The 24,186-nt window shown below is 52.3% G+C and overlaps 2 protein-coding genes across 3 annotated transcripts; both read right to left on the minus strand.

Annotated features, from left to right (window-relative positions):
• Positions 1–3,294: 3,294 nt before the first annotated feature.
• SMO (smoothened, frizzled class receptor) lies at positions 3,295–15,135 on the minus strand. The gene is made up of 12 exons (XM_056482330.1): positions 14,799–15,135; positions 13,241–13,446; positions 10,361–10,570; positions 9,120–9,292; positions 7,988–8,207; positions 7,280–7,403; positions 7,107–7,199; positions 6,851–6,959; positions 5,846–6,031; positions 5,354–5,502; positions 4,456–4,590; positions 3,295–4,370 (listed from the first exon to the last, which is right to left on the minus strand). The coding sequence occupies exons 1-12, from the start codon at positions 15,046–15,048 to the stop codon at positions 3,853–3,855; spliced, it is 2,373 nt and encodes a 790-aa protein (XP_056338305.1). The 5' UTR covers positions 15,049–15,135; the 3' UTR covers positions 3,295–3,852.
• Positions 15,136–16,055: 920 nt separating this feature from the next.
• On the minus strand, positions 16,056–22,395 carry TSPAN33 (tetraspanin 33). Of its 2 annotated transcripts, none has more exons than XM_056482342.1 (8): positions 22,219–22,395; positions 20,804–20,861; positions 20,590–20,717; positions 20,428–20,502; positions 20,243–20,338; positions 19,880–20,008; positions 18,874–19,035; positions 16,056–18,132 (listed from the first exon to the last, which is right to left on the minus strand). In XM_056482342.1, the coding sequence occupies exons 1-8, from the start codon at positions 22,321–22,323 to the stop codon at positions 18,031–18,033; spliced, it is 855 nt and encodes a 284-aa protein (XP_056338317.1). In that variant the 5' UTR covers positions 22,324–22,395; the 3' UTR covers positions 16,056–18,030. The 2 variants fall into 2 exon arrangements, with proteins under 2 accessions (XP_056338317.1, XP_056338316.1); XM_056482341.1 differs by having other exon boundaries at positions 19,880–19,944; positions 22,219–22,353.
• Between the last annotated feature and the right edge of the window lie 1,791 nt (positions 22,396–24,186).

Genomic DNA, 24,186 nt, shown 5'->3' on the forward strand with positions numbered 1-24,186 from the left:
AATTTATCATTTCCTGGTGCCACAGATCCCACAAAAAAACCTGCCAGGTTGTTTTTTAGGCAAAATCCTCACCTTGATTCTCCTCTATTGAGGAGAGGAGCTGGTGCCTGGAAACAGAGACTGGAAATTGAGAAATTCTCCAAAATTTATCATTTCAGATCCCACAGATCCCATAAAAAACCCCACCAGGTTGTTTTGACCAAGGCAAAATCCTCACTCTGTGTTCTCTCTGCTATGGAGAGGAGCTTGTGCCTGAAAATAGAGACTGGAAATAGAGAAATTCTCCAAAATTTATCATCACAGATCCCATAAAAAACCCTCCAGGTTGTTTTCACCAAGGCAAAATCCCAACCCTGATCCTCCTGTGCTGAGGAGAGGAGCTTGTGCCTGAAAATAGAGACTGGAAATAGAGAAATATTCCAGAATTTATCATTTCCTGGTACCACAGATACCACAAAAAACACCACCAGGTGTTTTTTAGGCAAAATCCTCACCTTGATTCTCCTCTATTGAGGAGAGGAGCTGGTGCCTGAAAATAGAGACTAGAAATTGAGAAATTCTCCAAAGTTTATCATTTCAGATCCCACAGATCCCATAAAAACCCTCCAGCTTGTTTTGACCAGGGCAAGATCCCACCCCTGATCCTCCTGTGCTGAGAGGAGCTTGTGCCAACCTGGAGATGGAGAAATCCTCCAGAATTCATAATTTATCCACAAAATTTATCATTTCCCAGTTCTGCAGATCCCACAAAAACATCTCCAGGTTGTTTTCACCAAGGCAAAATCCTCACTCTGTGTTCTCTCTGCTGAGTAGAGGAGCTTGTGCCTGAAAATAGAGACTGGAAATAAAGAAATTCTCCAAAATTTATCATCACAGATCCCATAAAAAACCCTCCAGGTTGTTTTCACCAAGGCAAAATCCCAACTCTGAGAGCTGGAGCACGAGCATCAATCAAATGGAGGGAGAAAAGGAGGAAAAAGTGAATTTTCCAGGGTGTTTTCTGTGCCTCCTTTCATGGCAGTGGTGGAGCTCCAGTTGTCATTTTGGCAGGATTTATATAAAATGTAATTAAAAACTGGAAATTGATACCACACTATAACATTATCCCCTTTTAATTGCTCATCTAGCCCACTGAATGGACTTTTTATTGATTTTTGGGTGATTTTTTGGGTGATTTTTGGGTGATATTTTGGGTGATTTTTGGGTGATTTTTGAGTGATATTCTGGGTGATTTTGGGATGATTTCTGGAATATTTTGAGGCGATTTTTGGATGATTTTTGAGTGATTTCTGGGTGATTTTTGGATTATTTTTTGATTATTTTTGAGTGATTTTTCGATCATTTTTTGATTTTGATACTTTTGGTAATTTCTGAGTGATTTTTGGTGATTTCTGGGTGATTTTTGGATGATTTCTGGGTGATTTTTGGATTATTTTTGGATTATTTTTGAGTGATTTTTCGATCGTTTTTTGATTTTGATACTTTTGGTAATTTCTGAGTGATTTTTGGTGATTTCTGGGTGATTTTTGGATGATTTCTGGGTGATTTCTGGGTGATTTTTGGATTATTTTTGAGTGATTTTTGGATCATTTTTTGATTACTTTTGGGTGATTTCTGAGTGATTTTTTGGGTGATTTTTGGATTCTTTTGGGGTGGGCTTTGGGTGTTTTTTGGGTGACTTTTGAGTGATTTTTTGACAATTTTTGAGGTGATTTTTGAGTGATTTCTGAGTGATTTTGGGATGATTTTTGGATTGAGTGATTATTGAGTGATTTTTTTTGTTGATTTTTGGCTTATTTTAGGATGATTTTTGGGTGGTATCTGGGTGATTTTTGGATTATTTTTTATTATTTTTGGGTGGTTTCTGGGTGATTTTTGGATCATTTTTTGATTATTTGGGGTGATTTTTGAGGTGATTTTGGGGTGATTTTTGGATCATTTTTTGATTATTTTTGGGTGGTTTCTGGATGATTTTTGGGGTGATTTTTGGATTATTTTTGGTTGATTTCTGGGTGATTTTTGAGTGATTTTTTGATTATTTTTTGATGATTTCTGGGGTGATTTTGGCCATTCCCAAATTTCCTGAAATCTCCCAGTTTTTCCCCCCAGTGAAACCTCTGGAGGTGTTGGGAGATGTGTGACCAACATAATTTAATATTCATTCAAATATTTTGGGTTTTTCTTGTTTCAAAATGGCAAATTTTTTAGGAATAGTTTTGTTAGAACTGGGTTTTTAACTAAGAAAGCCACAAAATAAAATATATTTATAGAAAGAAAGAATAAAAAACAACAACAAAAAAAAAGGGAGATAAAGGGAAATATTTTGTTTCATCCCAAACAACCCAGCTTTGACTCTGGAGCAAGGTCAACCCAAAAAAAAATTAAAAAAAAAAAACCAAAAAAATGCAAAAATGCAATTTGCACTGACCAATTCCACCTAAATTTCAGGGTCTGGTTTGCATGGCTCTCAAACAAAATAAAAAAGGGATTTTTTTTCAAAAGAAGCATTTTTTCCCCCCCAAAAAAAGCACCAGTGCCATGATGGCTCCATGGGACCCCACCCAGCAGCCCCCAAAAATTTGGGTGGCCCCAAATTTTGGGGGTTTGGGGGATATTTTAACCCGTGGTGCCACCAGCTGTCCCCAAAAGTGTCCCCACAGGGGGTCAAAGAACTTTAAAGTCGTTTAAATTGTGTTTTAAAGTGGTTTAAATCACTTTAAAGCCGTTTTCAAGGTGTTTTAAAGCAGTTTTTAAGTGGTTTGAAACACTTTCAAGCAGTTTTAGGGTGTTTTAAAATGGTTTAAAACACCTTCAAGCAGTTTTAAGGTGCTTTAAAGCATTTTGAAACACTTTCAAGAGGTTTTAAGGTGTTTTGAAGTGTTTTGAAACATTTTCAAGCAGCTTAAAGCATTTTTAAAGCAGGAGGGTTTTTAGGAGAAAGGACAACCCCTCCCTCCTCCCAAAAAGTGTTTCCCCAAAAGAACCCAGAGCAGCCACTGGGATTGAAAATCTGTAAATTTAATACTGATACAGGAGGGTTTTTCCTTTACACAGCAAAAATGAACCCGTGGAAGTCACTGGGATAGCAAAAAAAAAAAAAAAAAAAAAAAAAAAAAAAAAAATTAAAAAAGAAAAAATAAAAAAGAAAAAGCCAAGAGCCTACCAGGACTTAATAAAAATAAAACCAGGGAAAATCCAAACACCAGCAAGGACTGGAGCCCTCTTGCCACAGGGCTCTGCTGGGTTGCTGTGACTTGATTTTTTTTTTTTTTTCCTAAAAAAATAATAAAAAGCTTTGCTCTAGAGATTGCTGACCCTGATTCACCCCGAGGTTTTTGGGGTTTTTTTTTTGCTTCCAAGGTGTTTCCCATCCCATCTCCCTGGTGCTGCCACCCCACTAATCCTGATTTGGGTCTGGCTGAGCTCTCTGGGGAGCTGGAAGGCACTTTGGGGTCTCTGGAAGGAGTGGGGTGAACCCAAAATAGGGGTGCAGAGCTGAGCTGCTGCCCCTGGCTGGGCTCACAGTAAACAGAGGATTCATGTCCCCATCATGATACAAACTTTAAAAAAATCAGGAGTTTTAAAAAAATATAAAGTGGGGTGAGCTCTACGTACCTCTAGCTGTGGGTGGGGCAGAGCCAGGGCTGGCAGCACCCCCAAAGCTGCCCAAAATCTACCCTGATCTAAGCTGTCCCCAAATGTGATCCTTAAATCCCTGACAGCTCCCCTCTCCCAGTGATGCTGGAGGGAATCCCAAAACCTCCAGGCCAGGCTGGGAGATGAATCCCCCAAGGGGAGAGAAATCAGCTGGGATGGATCCCAGAGGGGTGAGGGGGGTTCTGGTGCCCCCCATCAGAAGTCCGAGTCGGGCTCCAGCAGCTCTGCATCCACCAGGTTGATCCGGGAGTGGATGGGGGCCAGCCCTGCCCAGCCCCCCTGAGTCCTGGGCAGCCCTGGGCCGGGCCTGGGGGGCCGCAGGGGGCCCCCATTGTGCTGCCAGCCCCCCGCAGAGGGGCCCTGCTGCTCGGTGCTGCTGCCCTCGGGGCAGAAGGGGCTGCTGATGAGGTGCAGCACGTTGGCCCTGCGGCCCTGCCCCTCCCACGCGCCCCCGGGGAAGGTGACATCAGGCAGGACGTCGGGGGCAAAGGCCACCAGGCAGGGCTGGGGGGGCAGGCGGGGCAGCCGAGGGACGCTGGAGCCGCCCAGGCAGCGCTCAGGGTCTGGGGTCACCCCCTGCTCCTCCTCCTCCTCCTCCTCCTTCTTCTTCCTCCTCCTCTTCCTCCGCTTCTTCCTGCGGCCGCTGCGCTGCTGCAGCTCCGGGGACACGTCGGCCTCCACCAGCCACAGGTTGGGCCTCTCCTCTGGTGGCACTGGGGGGGGACAGGGCGGCTGTGAGTCCCATCTGTGCCCCCCACTGCCCCCCAGGAAGTTCCATCCCCCCCCTCAAAGACTTGCCAGGTGTGGCCACGGGTGTCACGGAGATGTCCTGGGGCAGGATGGCTCCTCTCCTGGCCACCATCTTGGTGACGTGCTGGGCCCACGCCGAGGACACGTCAGCTGATGGCTCGTTGATGTTGAAGGCCAGCCCAGCTGTGGGGACAGGGGGATGGGGTCAAGGGAGGATTTTGGGGACTCTGCCCCAGGCACGTACCTGCTGGAGACACTGAGTCAGGGGTCTCTGAATTCTTCAGAGAGAAATCAGAGTGAAAGGATTGAATAAGTCTTAGAGTGAGTTCTGGTGTTTTTAGCAAGTAAAAGGTCTCAAATGCCACAGTAGCAGTGAGTGTTCTAGTGAAGGTTGCAAACACACTGATATCTTCAGCAGAGGCTCCAGGACCACAGCTGTAGACAGGACTTAGACATAACAGAGTTATAGTGAGAATATTGCTGACATTTCTTAGATAGAACAGGATAGAGTGTATGCATACATAGTGTTATATGTAACCTGGTGTGCTAAGAAATTGGAATTCTAATAGGTTAAAGAGTGGTGGTCTGAGTTTGCATCTTAGCTTGTTGGAAAAGTCTTATATAACAGTATGGATTGGGAGAATTGCTGCTTTTAGCTATTCAGCTTTTAGCTATTCAGCTTTTAGCCATTGTTGCTTTTAGCCATTCTGACTTCTAGCCATTTGCTTATTGCTGCTGCTTTTGCCATTGCTTGTTATTGCTTTTGCTATTGCCTTTTGAGCTGATGTGCTTTGTAACAAATAACCTTTTTAACTATTAGCTGCTTTGCTTATTCAGAGAATTACCCGACAAGTAAGATCTCAGAGCAGGAGCCTAAGAGCTCCGGAGTTTGGGTCAGAAGGAACCTCCAGAGGGTGAGGGGGATTTTGGGGGCCCTGGCACGTACCCACAGGGCCATCGTGGGACACGGTGTGCATGCTGAAGGACAGCTCCTGGCCCGGGTTGTGCAGCAGCTCCTTGCGCTTGGAGAAAGCCTTGGCGATCATCTTGCTCTTCTTGATCCTCTTGGGCTGGTCATCGCTCTGCCCCGTCAGCCTGGGGGCACACAGGGGATGGGGGCACAGCTGGGGCACAGGGACCCTGCCCAGCTCCCCCCCATTCTGGGAACGGAGGTGTCCCACACACAGCACCAGCTCATGGAGGATGGGATGTCCAACACCCCCTGGATGGGGCAGGAAGGGCTGCAGGGAGCTGGGGTGACACCTTGGGGATCCCACCTGGGGCACAGGGACCCTGCCCAGCTCCCCCCCCATTCTGGGAACGGAGGTGTCCCACACACAGCACCAGCCCATTCCACAGCTCATCGAGCTCATCCAACACCCCCTGGATGGGGCAGGAAGGGCTCCAGGGAGCTGGGGTGACACCCTGGGGGTCCCACCTGCACCAGGTGCGCTTCCAGATGAGCAGGGTGGCCTTGGTCCAGACCCAGGTGCTCATGGAGACGCCGGTGCCGAACATGGCGAAGAGATTGATCTTCTCCACCAGCAGGCTGGGCCGGTTCTTGATCTCACACTCCGGGATGGGCTTGTTGGTCTGCGTGGCAATGGTCACGTTGGCCTCACACCTGGGGGACACAGGGGACTGTGAGGAGGGGGGACACACAGGGACAGTGGCTGTAAGGAGGGGGACACACAAGAGGACAGTGGCTGTGAGGAGGGGGGACACACAGGGACAGTGGCTGTGAGGAGGGGGACAGTGGCTGTGATGAGGGGGACACACAGGGACAGTGGCTGTGAGGAGGGGGACAGTGGCTGTGATGAGGGGGACACACAGGGGACAGTGGCTGTGAGAAGGGGGGACAGTGGCTGTAAGGAGGGGGACACACAGGGGACAGTGGCTGTGAGGAGGGGGGACACACAGGGACAGTGGCTGTAAGGAGGAGGGCCACAGGGGACAGTGGCTCTAGGGAGGGGGGACACATGAGGGACAGTGGCTGTAAGGAGAGCAGACACACAGGGGACAGTGGCTGTAAGGAGGGGGGACACACAGGGACAGTGGCTGTAAGGAGAGAGGACACACAGGGGACAGTGGCTGTGAGGAGGGGGGCCACAGGGGACAGTGGCTCTAGGGAGGGGGGACACATGAGGGACAGTGGCTGTAAGGAGAGCAGACACACAGGGGACAGTGGCTGTAAGGAGGGGGACACATGGGGAGACAGTGGCTCTAAGGGGAGGGGACACACAGGGGACAGTGGTTGTAAGGAGGGGGACAGTAGCTGTAAGGAGGGGGGACACCCTCCTCAAGGCTCCCACGGCCCTGCAGGGTGGAGATGCGGTGGCACTGCTGGTGGGGCACACGGGGCTGTCCATGCTGCAGTGCCACCGTGTCCCTGTCCCCCCTGTCCCCCCTGTCCCCTCTGTCCCCCCCGTCCCCGTGCACTCACAGCACGTATTCCCGGAAGCTGCGCTCCCACTCAGCCTGGTTGAAGAAGTCGTAGAAGTGGCAGCCAAAGGTGATGAAGACAAAGCCAAAGGCCAGGAAGCCGAAGATGCCTGGAAGAGAAGAGGGACATCCCTGGCTCAGCCAAACCCCAGTGACACCAGGGCAGTGCCACCACCAGCACAGCCCCCTGTGTGGCCCCAGGGGACACAATGTCCCGTCCCACTCGGGCTCCCTGGGGACGGCTGCTGAGGCCTCACCCAGGCGCAGCATGGTCTCGTTGATCTTGCTGGCCGCCTTCTCGCTCAGCAGCCCGGGGTGGTTGCTCTTGATGGAGAAGAGTGTCATGACCCCTGTGGGGGAGGATGGGGGGGTCAGGCTGTGGGGACAGCCACGGTGACCCCATCCCTTCCCAGAGCTGAGCCACACCTACCCCTGATGAGGAAATAGCCCCCCACGATGAGCACCAGCCCGATGGGGGCCAGCACGAAGCCGGCTCGGTAGCGGTAGTTCTTGTAGCCCACGAAGCAGATGCCACTGACAGAGTCACCATCCACCTGGCAGGGACAGTGACAGGGACAGCAGGGTCAGCTGGCAGCGGGTGTCACCAGTTCTGGGGCCCTCAGTTTAGGAAGGACGTTGATATGCTAGAACGTGTCCAGAGGAGGGCAACAAGGCTGGTGAAGGGCTTGGAACACAAGCCTTATGAGGAACGTTTGAAGGAGCTGGGGCTGTTTAGCCTGGAAAAGAGGAGGCTTAGAGGTGACCTTATTGCTCTCTACAGCTTCCTGAAGGGAGGCTGTAGACAGGTGGGGGCCAGTCTCTTCCATCAGGCAGCAACTGACAAAACCAGACACAGTCTCAAGCTACGTCAGGGAAGGTACAGGTTGGATGTTAGGAAGAAATTTTTCACCGAAAGAACAATAAAGTACTGGAATGCTCTTCCCAGAGAGGTGGTGGAATCATCATCTCTGGAAGTGTTCAAGAAAAGGCTGGACATGGCACTTAGTGCCATGTTATAGTCTAGACTCTGAGTTGAGGTGCTAGGACATAGGTTGGACTCGATGATCTTGGAGGTCTCTTCCAACCTCAATATTCTGTGATTCTGTGAGACACCACCCCGAGACGCTGAGCCCGTTACCTGCGCCACGGCCAGGATGGCCACGGTGAGCACGAAGGGGATGGACCAGGTGATGAGGTGGAAGTAGGAGGTCTTGCCCAGCAGGGGCTGGTAGGTGGTGCCCAGGGCCTTGAAGGAGGTGTGCCAGGCGTAGGTGAGCATGACAAACCAGATGACACCCGACATCAGCGAGTAGTAGACGATGACGAAGATGATGACGCAGGACAGCGTCTCGTTGGAGCTGTGGAGAGGAGAGGCAGGAGTGTCACCCACCCCCACAGGGGACAGGGAGGGTGGGCAGGGGATCCCAGAGAACCCCTCTGGGCATGGAGGTGACACCTGTGGATGATACAACTGTCCCTGAAAAGAGCCCCTGGGATTTTGTGAAACCTTTCGTGAGAGATGCTTCCCCTCCCTACCAAAACCCCTGTTACAATTTAGGATTTCTATTGGTCTCTAACTCTACTAGATGATTGGTCTTTTCTCACCTAGAATCTTAATTGGATAGTTCTGATGCCTTAAGTTCTGAGTTTTCTGTTCTGCCTGTGTATGCTTTTCCATGTGCTTAGGGTGATGAAGACAAAATTCCAGGACAGTCTCTTCAAACTCCAGACCCTAAGCATTAACAACATGAGAAGAGGAGGGTGGGCCAGGAGGATGAAACCTTAAATTTGAGACTATAAATTGGACGGTTGACTCCTGTATGCAAATGGACTGAAGTCTATAAAGATGTGAGATTTTGTGACCAAGCCCTCTTTTACTTCCACCTTGGAGCCACTCAGGCAGGGCAGGGGCCACACTGTGGCACTGGTACTGCCAGGGTGTGGCCTTTGAAGACCTTACAATAAATACCCATTTTATTTCCCTTAACTCTGTGTGACCTCTGTTCCAGCTCCTGAAGGCAACAGTTCTAAACTTATAATTTTACTGCTTAGAAATTGAATCTCTCTAAAATCTATAAAAACCTCTTGCTGTGCTACGTAACTGGATTTTGCTGGTAGAACCCTTTGAAGAAATAAAGCTGCATCTCCTGAATTCTTATTCCTTGCTAGCTGAGAAGCTGAATTCTGCCTTGGGGGCCCTCAGAGCTATCCAGACCCCACAGCAGCCCAAAGGTAGAACCACCCCAGCCCAGGCAGCCCCAGACACCCACGTGGGCTCGCCCAGCCTCATGGTGCCGTCAGCCCGGCACACGATCTCGTCACGGGCACCATCCATGAACTGTGCCAGCCAGCCAATGCTGCCCACGAAGAAACAGGCGTTGACGTAGAACAGGATCACAGCAGGGTAGCGGTTGGAGTTCCTCCAGTCAGCAACAAACGTGGCCTGGAAAGGGTGGAGAAAGGGACAGCTCATTGCCTGTCTCCTTTTTGTTACTGTGTATGGGTTACTGAGTGGGGAAGGACACAGTAACATGGTGTAAAAAATAACAAGAAAGAACAAGAAATTTACTGAAGGAAGCCATGGTTTAAATTAGGCAGTTCGTGAAAAATAAAATACAGGCAGCTCATTGGTCAGAGAAAGAGACACCTCTTGTTCCAGGCTTTCTCATGGATCCAACATTATCTTTTGCTATAATTTTTTCTCTCATGTTAACAGTAGAGAAAGAGCCTCTAGCTTGGGAAAAATCTTAGCTGAGGCTGAGAAAGCCAGACAGGAAAAATCCTGTAAGATTCCTCCTGGGCCTGTGTGTTGGGTTGATGTGGCCAGCAATGTGTATTCTGTCCCCATCTGTTAAACCAGGTGTTGCAGTGACTCTTGGCACACATTATCTGCTCATGGGCCATCTTTAAACCATCTGGGCAATCATCTTTATCTTTCCCACAGCCCATCCTCCCTCCAGGAGATATCTCCTGTTCATGGCCAGTGAGTCCCAGGGCATGACTGATAAAATTCCATCATCCCACTGGGAGATGCTCCAGCCAGGGGAGGAGCCAAGCCTTTCCTACCCAGATAAAAACTGACATTTTGGACACCAAGGGACCTTCTTTCCACTGCATTCCAGAGGAAAACCAGACCTTTGCACATCATCCCTGCACCTTCAGAGGAAACTGCACCTTCTCCAGGAGCACTGCTCCAGCTGAACCACATCTGCCCCTGCAGGAGGATGCAGCCACCATTGAATGGGACTGTGCCAACACCCTGACTGACTGACGGGTGTCAGCTTGGATTCTGACTCTGGCAGGGTTGGGATTGTTCTGTGTAATACTGCATTTCTATTTTAATGTTCCTAGTAAAGAACTGTTATTCCTAATTCCCATCTCTCTGCCTGAGAGCCTCTGAATTTCAAATTTATAATGCTACATTCTCCATTTCAAGCTGCTGCCTTCACTGACAGACCCTCCCCTTCACACCAGCCAGCCTGTACGGGGCACAGGTTTTGGGGCACCTCACCAGGGTGAAGAAGGTGCAGAGGATGGTGACGGAGCTGAAGGAGGCGATGTAGACGTGCATCTCGCGGTGCTCGCGCGCGGTGAACAGCGGGTTCTGGCACTGGATGCCGCAGCCCTCCACGTCCTCATACCAGCTCTTGGGGTTGTCCGTCCGCACCAGCGGCGCCTCGCACTGCCCAGAGCTGTTGAACTTGATGTTCTGCACCTCGTTCTGCCACGGGGGAGGAGGAGGGGGAGGAGGAGGAGAGGGAGGAGTGGGAGGAGGAGGAGGAGGAGGAGGAGAAGGAGGAAGAGGAGAAGGAGGAAGAGGAGGAGGAGGAAGAAGATGAGGAGGAAGAAGATGAGGAGGAAGAATAGAAAGAGAAGGAGGAAGAGGAAGAGGAGGAGGAGGAAGAGGAGGAGGAGGAAGACGAGGAGGAGGAAGACGAGGAGGAGGAAGACGAGGAGGAGGAAGACGAGGAGGAGGAAGAATAGAAAGAGAAGGAGGAAGAGGAGCAGGAGGAAGAAGAGGAAGAGTAAGAAGAGGAAGAGGAGGAGTAAGAGGAGGAAAAGGAAGAATAGAAAGAGAAGGAGGAGGAGGAGGAGGAGGAAGAGGAGGAGGAGGAAGAGGAGGAAGAGTAGGAGGTGGAGGAGGAAGAGGAGGAGGAGGTGGAGGAAAAGGAGAAGGAGGAGGAAAAGGAGGAGGAGGAAGAGGAGGAAGAAGAGGAGGAAGAAAAGGAGGAGGAGAAGGAGGAGGAGGAGGAAGAGGAGAAGGAGGAAGAAGAGGAGGAAGAAGAGGAGGAGGGAAGAGGAGGAGGAGAAGGAGAAGGAGGAGGAGGAAGAGGAGAAGGAAGAAGAGGAGAAGGAGGAGGATGTAAGGAGGAAGAGGAGAAGGAGGAGGAGGAGGAGGTGGAAGAGAAGGAGGAAGAAGAGGAAGAGGAAGAGGACGGGACGAAGAGGAGAAGGAGGAGGAGGAGGAAGAGGAGGAGGAGGAAGAGGAGGAGGAGGAGGAGGATGTGAGGATGTGAGGATGTGAGAATGTGAGGATGTGAGGATGTGAGGAGGAAGAGGAGGAGGATGTGAGGAGGAAGAGTTGACACCCCCATGGCCAAGTTTGGAAAGTTTCAAAAAAGGAACTTTCCTACTCAAAAATCAAGCCACCCCCCGCAAATTCTCTTCTCTCTCCTAAAATTGATTTATTTTTTCCCCTCAAAATCCACCTCATCCCCGATCAAAACTTGATTTCTTCGCCTGAAAGCGATTGCTTCTCTGAGGAATGAAAAAAAAAAGTGATTTTTCCCTCAGAAATCCATTTTTCTTCCCAAAATATCCCCTCCAAAGAGCTACTTCTCCACACAAAAAGCAAGTTTATCCAAGAAGTAGCTGCTCTCCAAAAAAGTGATTTTTCCCCCAAAAACCTGTCTTTTCTCCCCCAAAAGCAACTTTTCTTCCCCTAAAAGTGTCTTTTGTCCCTCCAAACTGGTTTTTCCCCTAAAAAATGGAACTTTCCTCCACAAAAATCAAGTCACCTCCCCCCAAAATTCTCTCTTCTCTCCTAAAATTGATTTTTTTTCCCTATAAAGAGTACTTGCCCCCTCAAAAAGGTAACTTTTTCCCCAGAGGAAGTGTCTTTTGTCCCAAAAAAGTAACTTATGCCTTAAAAAGCAACTTTTCTTCCCCCCCAAAGGGACTCTTGTCCCCAAAAAGTGACTTCTGTTCCAGCAAAGTTACTTTTGTCCACAAATGGAAACTTCTCTCTTCCAATGAATTGCTTTTTGTCCCCTAAAACCAACTTTTTGTCCCCCAAAAATGACTTTTCTCCTCCCAAAAGGCAACTTTTCACCTCCAAAAAGTAACTTTTTACTCACAGAAGCCTTTTCATCACAGACATTTTATTTCATGGGGAAAAAAAAAAGGAACTTTTTCCTCACAAAATCGATCTTTTCCTCATATAAAGCGACATTTTTGTCATAAAAGTGACTTTTTCCTTCCAAAATTGGACCTTTTCTTCATAAGACTGAACTTTTCCCTCACTAAAGGTGACTTTTTCCTCATGAGTGATTTTTTTCTCACAAAAAGGGAACTTTTTCCTGCCAAAAGTGACTTTTTACTGCCATGGCAGGGACACTTCCCACTGTCCCAGCTGCTCCCAGCCCCAGTGTCCAGCCTGGCCTTGGGCATTCCAGAGATCCAGGGGCAGCCACAGCTGCTCTGGCAATTCCAGCTCAGCCAGGAATTCCTTCCCCAGTCTCCCCTTTCCCAGTTCCCTGTGTCCTGTCCCTCCATCCCTTGTCCCCAGTCCCTCTCCAGCTCTCCTGCAGCCCCTCCAGGCCCTGCAATGTGCTGGAAGCTCTCCCTGGATCCTTCCCTTCTCCAGCTGCCAACTCCCAGCTCTCCACAACCTCCCATTGGATCCATCTCCTCTCCAAGGAATTGATGGATCCAGGGCCTTCCCTTGCAATCTCAGGGAACCATCAAGGCTCTCCCTTCCCTTTTCCTCTCTTTTCCATGCCCACTGTCCATCAAAATCCCTCTGCATGGATTCTGAGTGTCCTGAATCCCAGAATCCTGGGCTGCCCTGGCTGGGAAGGGAGCTCAGAGCTCATTGCAGGGACACCTCCCACATCCCAGGCTGCTCCAATCCTTCCTGGGACATTGCAGGGATCCAGGGATTCTCTGGAAATTCCAGCCCAGCCAGCAATTCCTAATTCCCAAATCTCCCCTTTCCCAGTTGCCTGTGTCCTGTCCCTCCATCCCTTGTCCCCAGTCCCTCTGCAGCTCTCCTGCAGCCCCTTTAGGGCACGGAATGTGCTGGAAGCTCTCCCTGGATCCTTCCCTCTCCAGGCTGACCAGCACCCTCCCTTTCCCTCCCAGTCCCAGAGGTTCCCCCATCGGGCAGTACCGGGCAGCCCTCGGGGAATCGGTCGGTGGTGCACTTGAGGAAGTCGGGCCAGCCTCGCTCGCGCTCCACGATGGTGCAGGGTGCCCGAGTGGCCTGGCACAGGGTCTGGCTGGGCAGCTCCACCTGCCCATCCTCGCACTTGGGCATGTAGACGGCGCACAGCAGGGGCTGGATGACGTCCCAGCAGCGCGGGGCGTTGCGCAGGCCTGCGGGGAGGGGACAGCAGCGTCAGCACCCCGGCAGGGACACCTCCTGCTGTCCCTATGGCACCCACACGGCGCTGGGACCCCTCTGTGGGACACCTCCTGCTGTCCACATGGCACTGGGACCCCTCTGTGGGACCCTCCTGCTGCCCCTATGGCACCCACATGGCACTGGGACCCCTCTGTGGGGCTGTCCTGCTGCCCCTATGGCACTGGGACCCCTCTGTGGGACACCTCCTGCTGTCCTCATAGCACTGGGACCCCACTGTGGGGCTCTCCTGCTGCCCCTATGGCACACACACGGCACTGGGACCCCTCTGTGGGACCCTCCTGCTGTCCCCACAGCACCCACACAGCGCTGGGACCCCTCTGTGGGACCCTCCTGCAGCTCCTATGGCACCCACATGGCACTGGGACCCCTCTGCGGGACCCTCCTGCTGCCCCTATGGCACCCACATGGCACTGGGACCCCTCTGTGGGGCTCTCCTACTGTCCCCATAGCAGTGGGACCCCTCTGTGGGGCTCTCCCCAGCTCCTTTTTAATCCGTTTTCTATAATGTCCCCATCCCCAGCCCTTTTCTATACAGTTTTTCATACTGTCTCCATCCCCAAATCCCTTCTATAAAACTTTATATACTCTACCTCTCCCCAGCCCCCTGCCAGGCACTTTTCTATACTCTACCCATCCTTAGCCCCTCTCTGTGAAGTTTTCTATACTGTCCCCATCCCCAAACACCTTCTATGAAACTTTATATACTCTACCCATCCCCAGCCCCCTCTATACACTTTTCTATACTGTCCCCATCTCCAGCCCACCTCTGCAAAGTTTTCTATACTCTCTACCTATTCCCAGCCCCCTGCTAGGCACTTTTCTATACTGCACCCATCCCCAGCCCCTTTCTGTAAAGTTTTCTATAATGTCCTCTTCCCCAAATCCCTTCTGTAAAACTTTATATACTCTACCCATTCCCAGCCCCCTGCTAGGCACTTTTCTATACTGTCCCCATCCCCAGTCCCCCTCTATAAAGTTTTCTATACTGTACTCATCCCTAGCCCCCCTCTACAAAGTTTTCTATACTGTCCCCACCTCCAGCCCCGCTCTGTAAAGTTTTCTATACTCTATCCATTCCCAGCCCCCTGCTAGGCACTTTTCTATACTGTACCCATCCCCAGCCCCCCTCTATAAAACTTTATACACCGTTCCCATCCCCAGCCCCCTCACACTACACCCAAATCTCCTCTCCAAGCTCCCCCACCACCCCGTCCCCCCCTCCCTTCACCGCTCCCATCCCCCTCCAGCCCCATCCCGGGCCTCTCCCTCACTCTCCCCGCTCCCGGTACCGTCCCGTCCGTACCGGACCAGAGCAGCAGCTTCCCGTGCGCCTCCTCCTGCGAGGCGGAGTCGGTGGCCAGCAGCGTGGAGGTGGCGGCGTAGGGCAGCGCCGAGCCCAGGCAGGCGCCGAAGCGGAGCCGCTCGCAGGGCGCGGGGCGGCGGCAGCGCGGGGGCCCGGCCGAGGCGTTGGGGGCGGCGGGGCAGCGGCCACCCAGAGCCAGCGCCAAGGCCAGCGCCAGCGCCCAGCGCCGCCCGCCGCGGCCCGGCCACATCGCGGCGGTGCTCGGCGGGCTTAGGGCGGCTCGCAGCGGGGCGAGGGGCCCGCCATGGCCCCGCCGCCTTTGTTGGGCTCGCCGGGAGCGAGCGGAGCGGCCCCGCTGCTCCTCCTCCTCCGCCGCCGCCGCCCGCGGCCCGGCCCGGCCCGCGCCCCCCGCCGGGGCGGGCTGAGGGAGGGACCGCGGGGGAAGCGCTGCGGAGGGTAAGAGCCGCGGTTTGTGAGGGGAAAGGCGCTGCTTCTGAGGGAAGAAGTCGCTCAAAAGTGAGGGAAAGTGATTTTTTTGGGGGAAGGAAGGAGTCCCCTTTTGTGAGGGAAAAGTTCTTCTCGTGAGGGAAAAGTTCCTCTCGTGAAGAAAAAGTCGCTTTCGGTCAGCAAAAGTTTGCTTTTTGTGAGGAAAAGTTCCTTTTTGTGAGGAAAAGTCGCTTTTTCTGAGGAAAAGCTCGCATTTTGTGAGGAAAAGTCCCTTTTTGTGAGGGAAAAAGTTTCTAAAAAGTGAGGGAAGGTGATTTTTTTGGGGGAAGGAAGGAGTCCCCTTTTGTGAGGGAAAAGTTCTCGTGAGGGAAAAGTTCCTCTCGTGAAGAAAAAGTCGCTTTCGCTCAGCAAAAGTTTGCTTTTTGTGAAGAGAAGTTCCATTTTGTGAGGAAAAGTCGCTTTTTCTGAGGAAAAGTTGCTTTTTGTGAGGGAAAAAGTTGCTAAAAAGTGAGGGAAAGTGCTTTTTCTTAGGGAGGAAGGAGTCCCCTTTTGTGAGGGAAAAGTTCTAGTGAGGCAAAAGCCGCTTTCGGTCAGCAAAAGTTTGGTTTTTGTGAGGAAAAGTTCCTTTTTGCGAGGAAAACGTCACTTTTTTTGAGGAAAAATCGCTTTTTATGAGGAGAAGTTGCTTTTTGTGAGGGAAACAGTTGCTAAAAAAGTGAGGGAAAGTGCTTTTTTTGGGGAGGAAGGAGTTCCCTTTTGTGAGGGAAAAGTTCCTCTCATGAGGAAAAAGTCGCTTTTGGTCAGGAAAAGTTTCATTTTTGTGAGGAAAAGTCGATTTTTGTGAGGACAAGGTCGCTAAAAAGTGATGGAAAATGCTTTTTTTTGGGAGGAAGAAGTCCACCTCACAAAAGGCCTTTGTGAGGGAAAGGTTCCTTTCGTGAGGAAAAAGTAGCTTTTTTGTGAGAAAAAGTCACTTTTTGTGGGGAATATATTCCTTTTTTTGAGGCAAAAGTTCCTTTTTGTGCAGAAAAACTCACTCGTGAGGAAAAAAAAGTCCCTTTTTGTGAGGGAAAAGTTCTTTTTTCCTGGAGAAAAAGTTCTTTTTTGTGAGGAAAAAGTCACTTTTAGTGAGGGAAAAGTTCCTGGTTTTGAAGTAAAAGTCTCTTTTTGTGAGGAAAAAGTCACTATTTGTGAGGGAAAAGTTCAGTCTTATGAAGAAAAGGTCCAATTTTGGAAGGAAAAAGTCACTTTTGTGACAAAAACATCACTTTATATGAGGAAAAGATCGATATTTTGAGGGAAAAGTTCCTTTTTTTTCCCCTGTGAAATAAAATGTCTGTGATGAAAAGGCCTCTGTGAGTCACAAGTTACTTTTTGGAGGTGAAAAGTTGCCTCTTGGGAGGAGAAAAGTCATTTTTGGGGGGATGAAAAGTCATTTTTGGGGGACAAAAAGCAATTCATTGGGAGAGAAAAGTTTCCATTTGTAGACAAAAGTAATTTTGCAGGAAAAGAAGTCGCTTTTCGGGGGCAAGAGTCCCTCTCAGGGAAAGAAAAGTTGCTTTTTTAAGGCAAAAGTTGCTTTTTTAAGGCAAAAGTTACTTTTTTGGGACAAAAAGTCACTTTTCAGGGACAAAAGACACTTCCTCTAAGGAAAAAATTACTTTTTTGAGGGGATGAGCACTCTTTATGGGGGAAAAAATCAATTTTAGGATAGAAGAGAATTTGGGGGGAGGTGACTTGATTTTTGTGGAGGAAAGTTCCTTTTTTTAGAGGAAAAACCAGTTTGGAGGGACAAAAGACACTTTTAGGGGAAGAAAAGTTGCTTTTGGGGGAGAAAAGACAGGTTTTTGGGGGAAAAATCATTTTTTTGGAGAGCAGCTACTTCTTGGATAAACTTGCTTTTTGTGTGGAGAAGTAGCTCTTCGGAGGGGATGTTTTGGGAAGAGAAATGGATTTCTGAGGGGAAAAATCACTTTTTTTTTTGCATTCCTCGGACGAACAATCGCTTTCGGGGGAAGAAATCACGTTTTGGCGGGGGACGAGGTGGATTTTGAGGGGAAAAAAAGCCAAAAAAGGGGTTTTTTTTTTAATGGGAGAGAAGCGTCCCGGCCGCACACAAAGAGCCGCATCCCGGCTCCCTCCGCGGGACGGACCACCCAGCCTGAGGAGACGGGAAAATTAAAAGCAAAAAAAAAAAAAAAAAAAAAAAAAAAAGAAAAAATTCCAACCGCAACAAACTCCACCCACGGTTTTGCGACAGCTCCGAGAGGCCGGGCCTGGCTCCCTCACTCCCTCAGCCGCTGTTTCCCCACAGCAGCGCGGTGTGAGGGCGGGCTCTGCCCGGCCCCGCAGCCACCGCCGTGTCCCTGCTCAGTGCGGCAGGTCCGGCCTCGTGGCTTCATTGTCCCTGCCGGGGGCACAGCCCGGCACCGCCTCAGCACCCCGGGGTGCTGTCCCCGCACCCGGCGACACCGGCACGGCCACCCGGCCGTGAGGGGAACGGCGGCAGTCTGGGCGAGAAGGCAGCTCGGTGCAAACAGACGGACAGGCAGACAAATGTCCTTCTCCAGCGGAGAGGGGAGGCACATCCCCGTGCAACAGCAGGACAGACGGACAGACAGCGATTCTCAGCCATGCTCCAGCTCAGCACCGCCAGGCCGAGCCCAGCACCGGAGCCTCCGCATTCCCTCTTTTCCAGCGGAGCCCTGGGGCTCTCCCCGCGGGTTGGAGCCAGTGAGTTAAGGTCTCTGATCCGGGATCTGGGAATGCTCCCGGACACCCCGGCTCAGTACCAGGGGTCTGCACGGTGCTGCTGGTTGTAGAGCTGCAGCTTGATCTGGTCGCGGATTTGGTTGATGAGGAGCTGAGCCAGGATGATGCCCACCAGCTGGAGAGGGAGGGAAGGGAAAGCAGAGAGGAAGAAAGTGGAGAGAGAAAAGGGGGATAGATAAGGAGAGGGAGGGGAGAGGGAGAGGAAGGGGGAGATGGAAGAGGGGAAGGAGGAGGAAGAGGGAGGAGAAGGGAAGAGAAGGGGAATAGGGAAGGAAATGAGAAAGGAAGGGGGGAATGAGAAAAGGAAAGGGAAGGAAATGAGAAAGGAAGGGGGAAATGGGAAGGGGAAAGGGAAGGAAAAAAGGAAAGGAAAGGAAAGGAAAGGAAAGGAAAGGAAAGGAAAGGAAAGGAAAGGAAAGGAAAGGAAAGGAAAGGAAAGGAAAGGAAAGGAAAGGAAAGGAAAGGAAAGGAAAGGAAAGGAAAGGAAAGGAAAGGAAAGGAAAGGAAGTGGGAGAGGAAGAGGAAGAGGAAGAGGAAGAGGAAGAGGAAGAGGAAGGAGAGAAAAGCAGGGGGAAAGGGAAAATGAAGTGGGGAGAGAAAGGGAGAAGGAGGGAAAGGGAAGGAGAGAAAAGCAATAGAAAGGGAAAGACCAAGAGGGAGTGAGGAAGAGGAAGGAGAGAAGGAGGTACTGAGCAACACCAGGCAGTGTCACCCCATACCCCTGTGCCTGCCATTTACATCACTCCCCCACCCCAAACCCCATCCCAACTGACCACCCTGCATCAGCCACTGTCAAGGCAGCTCCCCAAAAACCCCCAGAAAGCAGAGCTTTGGGATGGAGCCTTCTCCCCCGTACCTGGGGCAGGGCCAGCCCCAGGGTGATGCCCCCCAGCAGGAACAGGTTGCTGTGGGTCCAGTTGACCAGCTTGTCGATGCAGCCGTTGGTGTGGATGAAGGCACTGGCCTCCAGGTAGCCCCTGGCCTGCATCCCGTGGCCACACATGGTGTTGATGACGGCCTGGGAGAGGGGACACAGCACGCTGGGGTCCCTGCTCTTGGGGGGCAGTGGGGGGTGACCAGGAGCTCTGGCCCTTGCCTTGGTGGGGTGTCCCCACGCCAGGCCTCCAGAGCCACCTGCCCCCAAAGAGCCAATTCCAGCTCTGGACAGGGAGAATTCTCACCCAGCTCAACACAGATTTCCATCCAGGAGTCCCCAAAACCAAAGGTTAGGATGGGGAACCCAAACCCAGAGGCTGGATTTAGGGACACAAACCCAAGGGTGGGATGGGGGAACCCAAACCCAGAAGGAGAATTTGGAGACCCAAATCTGGAAAGTGGGATGGGGAACCCAAACCCAGAAGGTGGGACAAGGAACCCAAACCCAGAAAGGTGGGATGGGGGAACCCAAACCCAGAAAGGTGGGATGGAGGAACCCAAACCCAGAAAGGTGGGATGGGGAAACCCAAACCCAGAGGGTTGGACAGGGAACCCAAACCCAGAAAGGTGGGATGGGGGAACCCAAACCCAGAGGGTTGGACAGGGAACTCAAACCCAGAAAGGTGGGATGGAGGAGCCCAAACCCAGAGTGTTGGACAGGGAACCCAAACCCAGAAAGGTGGGATGGGAGAGCCCAGACCCAGAAAGGTGGGATGGGGGAACCCAAACCCAGAGGGTTGGACAAGGAACCCAAGCCCAGAAAGGTGGGATGGAGGAAGCCAAACCCAGGGTGTGGGATGGAGTCCATACATTGCCACGAGCTGTTCCCTGTCCTTGGGCAGGGCTCCAGGCCCAGCACAGCCCCAGGGGAGGTGAGGACAGCCCAGGGCAGGGTCCCCCCACCCCGAGGACACCCCAGGACTGACCTGCTGAGGGTCGTGCAGGCAGCAGGAGAAGGGCACGGCGCAGCGCTCACGGCTGGGGTTGGTGGCTGTGCAGTTGAAGTACATGTTCTGGGACCAGTCCTTGTAGGAGACACCCCCACAGCAGCTGAACTGGGGGGAGGACACGGGGCTCAGCGGGGAGGGGACCCCAGCCCAGCAGGGGGACAGGACACTCAGGGCTCTTCGTGCCCCCAGCCTCCCCCTGCCCGGGCAGGACATGGCCAGGAACATCACATCCTCCTGGGAGAGCCATCCAACTACCCCACAGATTAAAGCTGGCACAGAAGTGGGGACATGTCCTCATCCATTGGGGGGACACCCCAACCCTGCAGACCCCCCAGTCACCTCCTTCTGCCCGAAATCAATGAGGTTCTGCAGGTCCAGGTCATCCCGGTAATGCACGATGGCCCCGTTGATGATCTCGCTGACCTTCCCACGTGCCTGGGGGACAAACGGGGGACACCAGCGTGGCTGTCACCCAGCAGGACGGGACTGGGGTCACCCAGCACCCCCAGTGCTCCCCCCACTACCTCATCAGAGAAGACAAAGCCCAGCACGCCGACCACCAGCTGCAGGAGGAAGATGATGGTCAGGCAGACAGAGAACTGCAGGACAAGGAACGTGACAGTGAGGTGACCGCGGGAGGGACACTGAGATGCCACCAGGGTCCCCACAGGACCGGCAGCACTCACCAGCTGCAGCAGGCAGATGTTCTCCCGCAAGGAGCCGACGCAGCCGCAGAAGGTGATGAGGAAGGTGAGGACGCCCACCATGATGAGGAGGATGGCGGGATCCACCGCCAGGCACGCCATGGCCGCCTCTGTCACAGCCAGCTGTCACCAGCACTGCCAGCACCCCCGGGACCCCACAGCCCAGCCCCCGGCGTGGGCAGCCCCCCGAGCTCACCTGCGTGCTTCAGCAGCCGGGCGTAGACCCCCACGGCCACCATCACCATGGAGATCACCTGCAGAGGGACACAGGTGTCACCGTGCCCCCCCTGCAGCCCCCAGAGTCAGCCATGCAAACGGAGCTGCCTCGGTGTCCACCGTGTCCCCCCCCCCCGGGAGGTCACATCTGTCCCCACCTCCCCGGAGGTGACCTTTGTCCCCACCCACCAGCCAGCGCTGTTCCTCTGCGGGTGGCTGGACACAGGTATGCGGTTTATCGGAAGCGAGAAACTTCCTCAAAAATAGGATTGCAAACACGGAAATAACCCGCAAAAAAACACCCTGCAAAAAACCCCCCCAAAATATAAAAAAACCCCCAAACTTCCCAAGCGGTACAAAAGTCTCTGAAATATTTTTAAAAAGTCCTTGAAACATGAAAAAAATATTCAAAACATAAAACTTCTCAAAAACATAAAAATCCCTCAAAACGTTTAAAAAAAACCCCAAAAACAAAAAGCCCCCAAACATGGGAAAAAAAAAAAGTATTCCTGGAGTGGGCTGCGGACAAGAGGGGCTCTGGGGGTTTGTCACCTCTGTGGGGCCAGGAAGGGTCCCAGTGAAGTGATGGGGATCTAAAGGACCCCAAAAACTCTCGGGGAATGGAGAAACCCCCTCTGTAGATTCTGGAATGAAGGATCCCCGTGGATGGGGACACTCCCAGGGGTCTGGAGTCCCTGGAATGAGGGGTCACGGTGGGGTACTGGGGTTGGGGGGGCTCCAGGGATCTCGAGAAGAGTGGATTACAGTGAGGGCACCTCCAAAATCAGGGGGGTCCTGGTGGGGTTCTGGGGATGGAGGTGAGTCGGGGGTTCCTGGCAATGTGGGGTCTCAAATAATTCCAGGGGTGGAGAGAAGGCCGGGGGTCCCTGGGGATGTGGAGTCCCAATAGCGTTCAGGGATGGAGAGAGTTCCAAAGACTGGGGGGTCCCAAAGATGGGGGGGTCCCAGTAGGGTTCAGGGATGGAGAGAGCCCCAAAGACTGGGGGGTCCCAAAGATGGGGGGGGTCCCAATGGGGTTCAGGGATGGAGACAGCCCCAAAGACTGGGGGGTCCCAAAGATGGAGGGGGTCCCAATGGGGTTCAGGGATGGAGACAGCCCCAAAGACTGGGGGGTCCCAAAGATGGGGGGGGTCCCAATGGGGTTCAGGGATGGAGACAGCCCCAAAGACTGGGGGGTCCCAAAGATGGGGGGGTCCTAGTAGGGTTCAGGGATGGAGAGAGCCCCAAAGACTGGGGGGTCCCGGTGGGAGCTCAGGGATGGGGGGTCCCGGGGATGGCGGTGTCCCAGCAGGGTGCAGGGATGGGGACAGCCGCAGGGTCCGGGTGTCCTTCGGGAATGGGATGTCCCCGTGTCCCCGCAGACCCCGCACTCACCCAGAAGAGCAGGTTGAAGAAGAAGAGCACGTACTTGGCCACCGGGCTGACGAAGGAGAAATCATCCCCCAGGGGCCCGGCGGCGGCCGCCACTCGCCTCGCCATGGCCGAGCGGAGCCGAACGGAGCCGAGCGGGACCGATCCCCGCTTCGCCCCGCAGCGAGCGCCGCCGAGCTCAGCCCCGCCCCCTCACCTTCCCGCCCGTTCATTGGCTGATTCCTCCTCACTCCGCCTTGCCATTGGTCAATCTCCCTGTCACTCAAACCCGCCGGTCCCGCCCCCACGCGGTGCTGCGCTGCCGCACCTGTCCGTGCCTTAAAGGGCCAGCGCACCCCGTCCCCATCCCAGCTCGGGCCCAAATCTCTTCCCGAACCCGCCCGAACCCAGAGACCCCGCAGCTTGGAGGGACTGTGGAGTTTTATAATTATGGGGATTAATTATTCGTGATTGGTTTCTGCCCCGGCTGACAGTCCTGGAAGGGACACGAGGGACAGCAGGGACATTGGCATCCCTGACACGCGGCCAGCTGCGGTGATTCGGGGTTTCTCTGAAAGGACGTGACCCAAAATTTGCTGAAATCAGCACAAAAACCCTCAGTGCTGATACTGCATCCTCGGTGACCTCTCCAGCACGGGGAAGTGGGAACCCAAACTGCACCCATTCCCCTTTGCTGCCAAAATTGAGACACTTTGGTGACACTTTGGGACACGATCTCTTCCCGAACAGGATCCAACCCTCAAATCCCATTTTTTTGAATGAATTTTGCCCTGTTTTTTTGCCTCACATTTCATTTTTCTTGGCTGGTGCAGTCAGAGAAGAGAGCTGTCACCTTGTGCCACCACAGTGTCACTTTGTGCCATCACCCTTTGTCTGGAGGGACCACCGCCTCACTGTTATAATCTAATTTATTATTATTATTGTTATTATCATTATTATTAATTTTAAAAATTATTTCTCTTCTACATCTGGGCTGGAAATCCCCTGGGAGCAGATGCTGGCACGGTTCTTTCCGGAGGAAGATGACAACTTCAGACAGAGGAACCAAACCCAAAAATCCCCTTTGTGCTTTTAGGGTCACAGTCCCACTGCCAGAACAATCATTTCCTTGGGATGTTGCTGGGAGGAGCCCCTGTGACCCCTCAAAATTCGAAAAACATCGGGAAAAATCTGGAAAAAATTCAGCCTAAAAAACCCCAAAAATATGCACTAAGAAACACAAAAATCCCCTAAAAAAGGCCAAGAAAAGTCCTAAAATCTATACTAAAAAAAAACCAAAAATGGCCCCAAAAGCCAGAGAGATTCCAGGGATTTCTAAGAAAAAAAACGGGAAAAAGGCTGGGAAAAATTCCGGGGAAAATCAGATTTGAAATGGCCAAAAACCCCACAAAAATCTCACTAAAAATGGCCATAAAAGTCTTAAAATCTGCACTAAACCACCCTCAATCTGCAAAATTCCAAGGATTTCTTGGAAATATATAGGGAAAGAAGACCTAAAAAATTCCAAAAAAATCCACGTGTCCACCCATCAGATCCATTCTCTCAGGGATCCATGGGATGACATCCATGGGATGGGATGGGATGGGATGGGATGGGATGGGATGGGATGGGATGGGATGGGATGGGATCCATGGGATGGGATGGGATGGGATCCATGGAATGGGATGGAGAGGAGGGCACAGGGCTCTGCGGTCCCCCCGAGCCGCAGTGATCACCACGGGAGAAGGAGAGGAGCGGGAGCAGCAGGCTAAGGAGCCCCGCGGAGCTCCCGGGCTGCTCCAGGATCCCAAAAATCCCAAATTTCCCCCTCGGCGCCTTTGGGACAAGGGGCGTGGCTATGGAAGGGATCTGACATCACATGTCCAAATATGGTGTGGTGGGCGTGTCAGTGGGCGGGGCCAACCCGCCCCTCGGCGACAGCGCCGCCCAGCGGCCGTGAGGGAACGAGCGCACTTGGGGACCCCCGGGACC

This window comes from Oenanthe melanoleuca, chromosome 1A (genome assembly GCF_029582105.1).
Source record: "Oenanthe melanoleuca isolate GR-GAL-2019-014 chromosome 1A, OMel1.0, whole genome shotgun sequence".
NCBI classification, from domain to species: Eukaryota; Metazoa; Chordata; class Aves; order Passeriformes; family Muscicapidae; genus Oenanthe; species Oenanthe melanoleuca.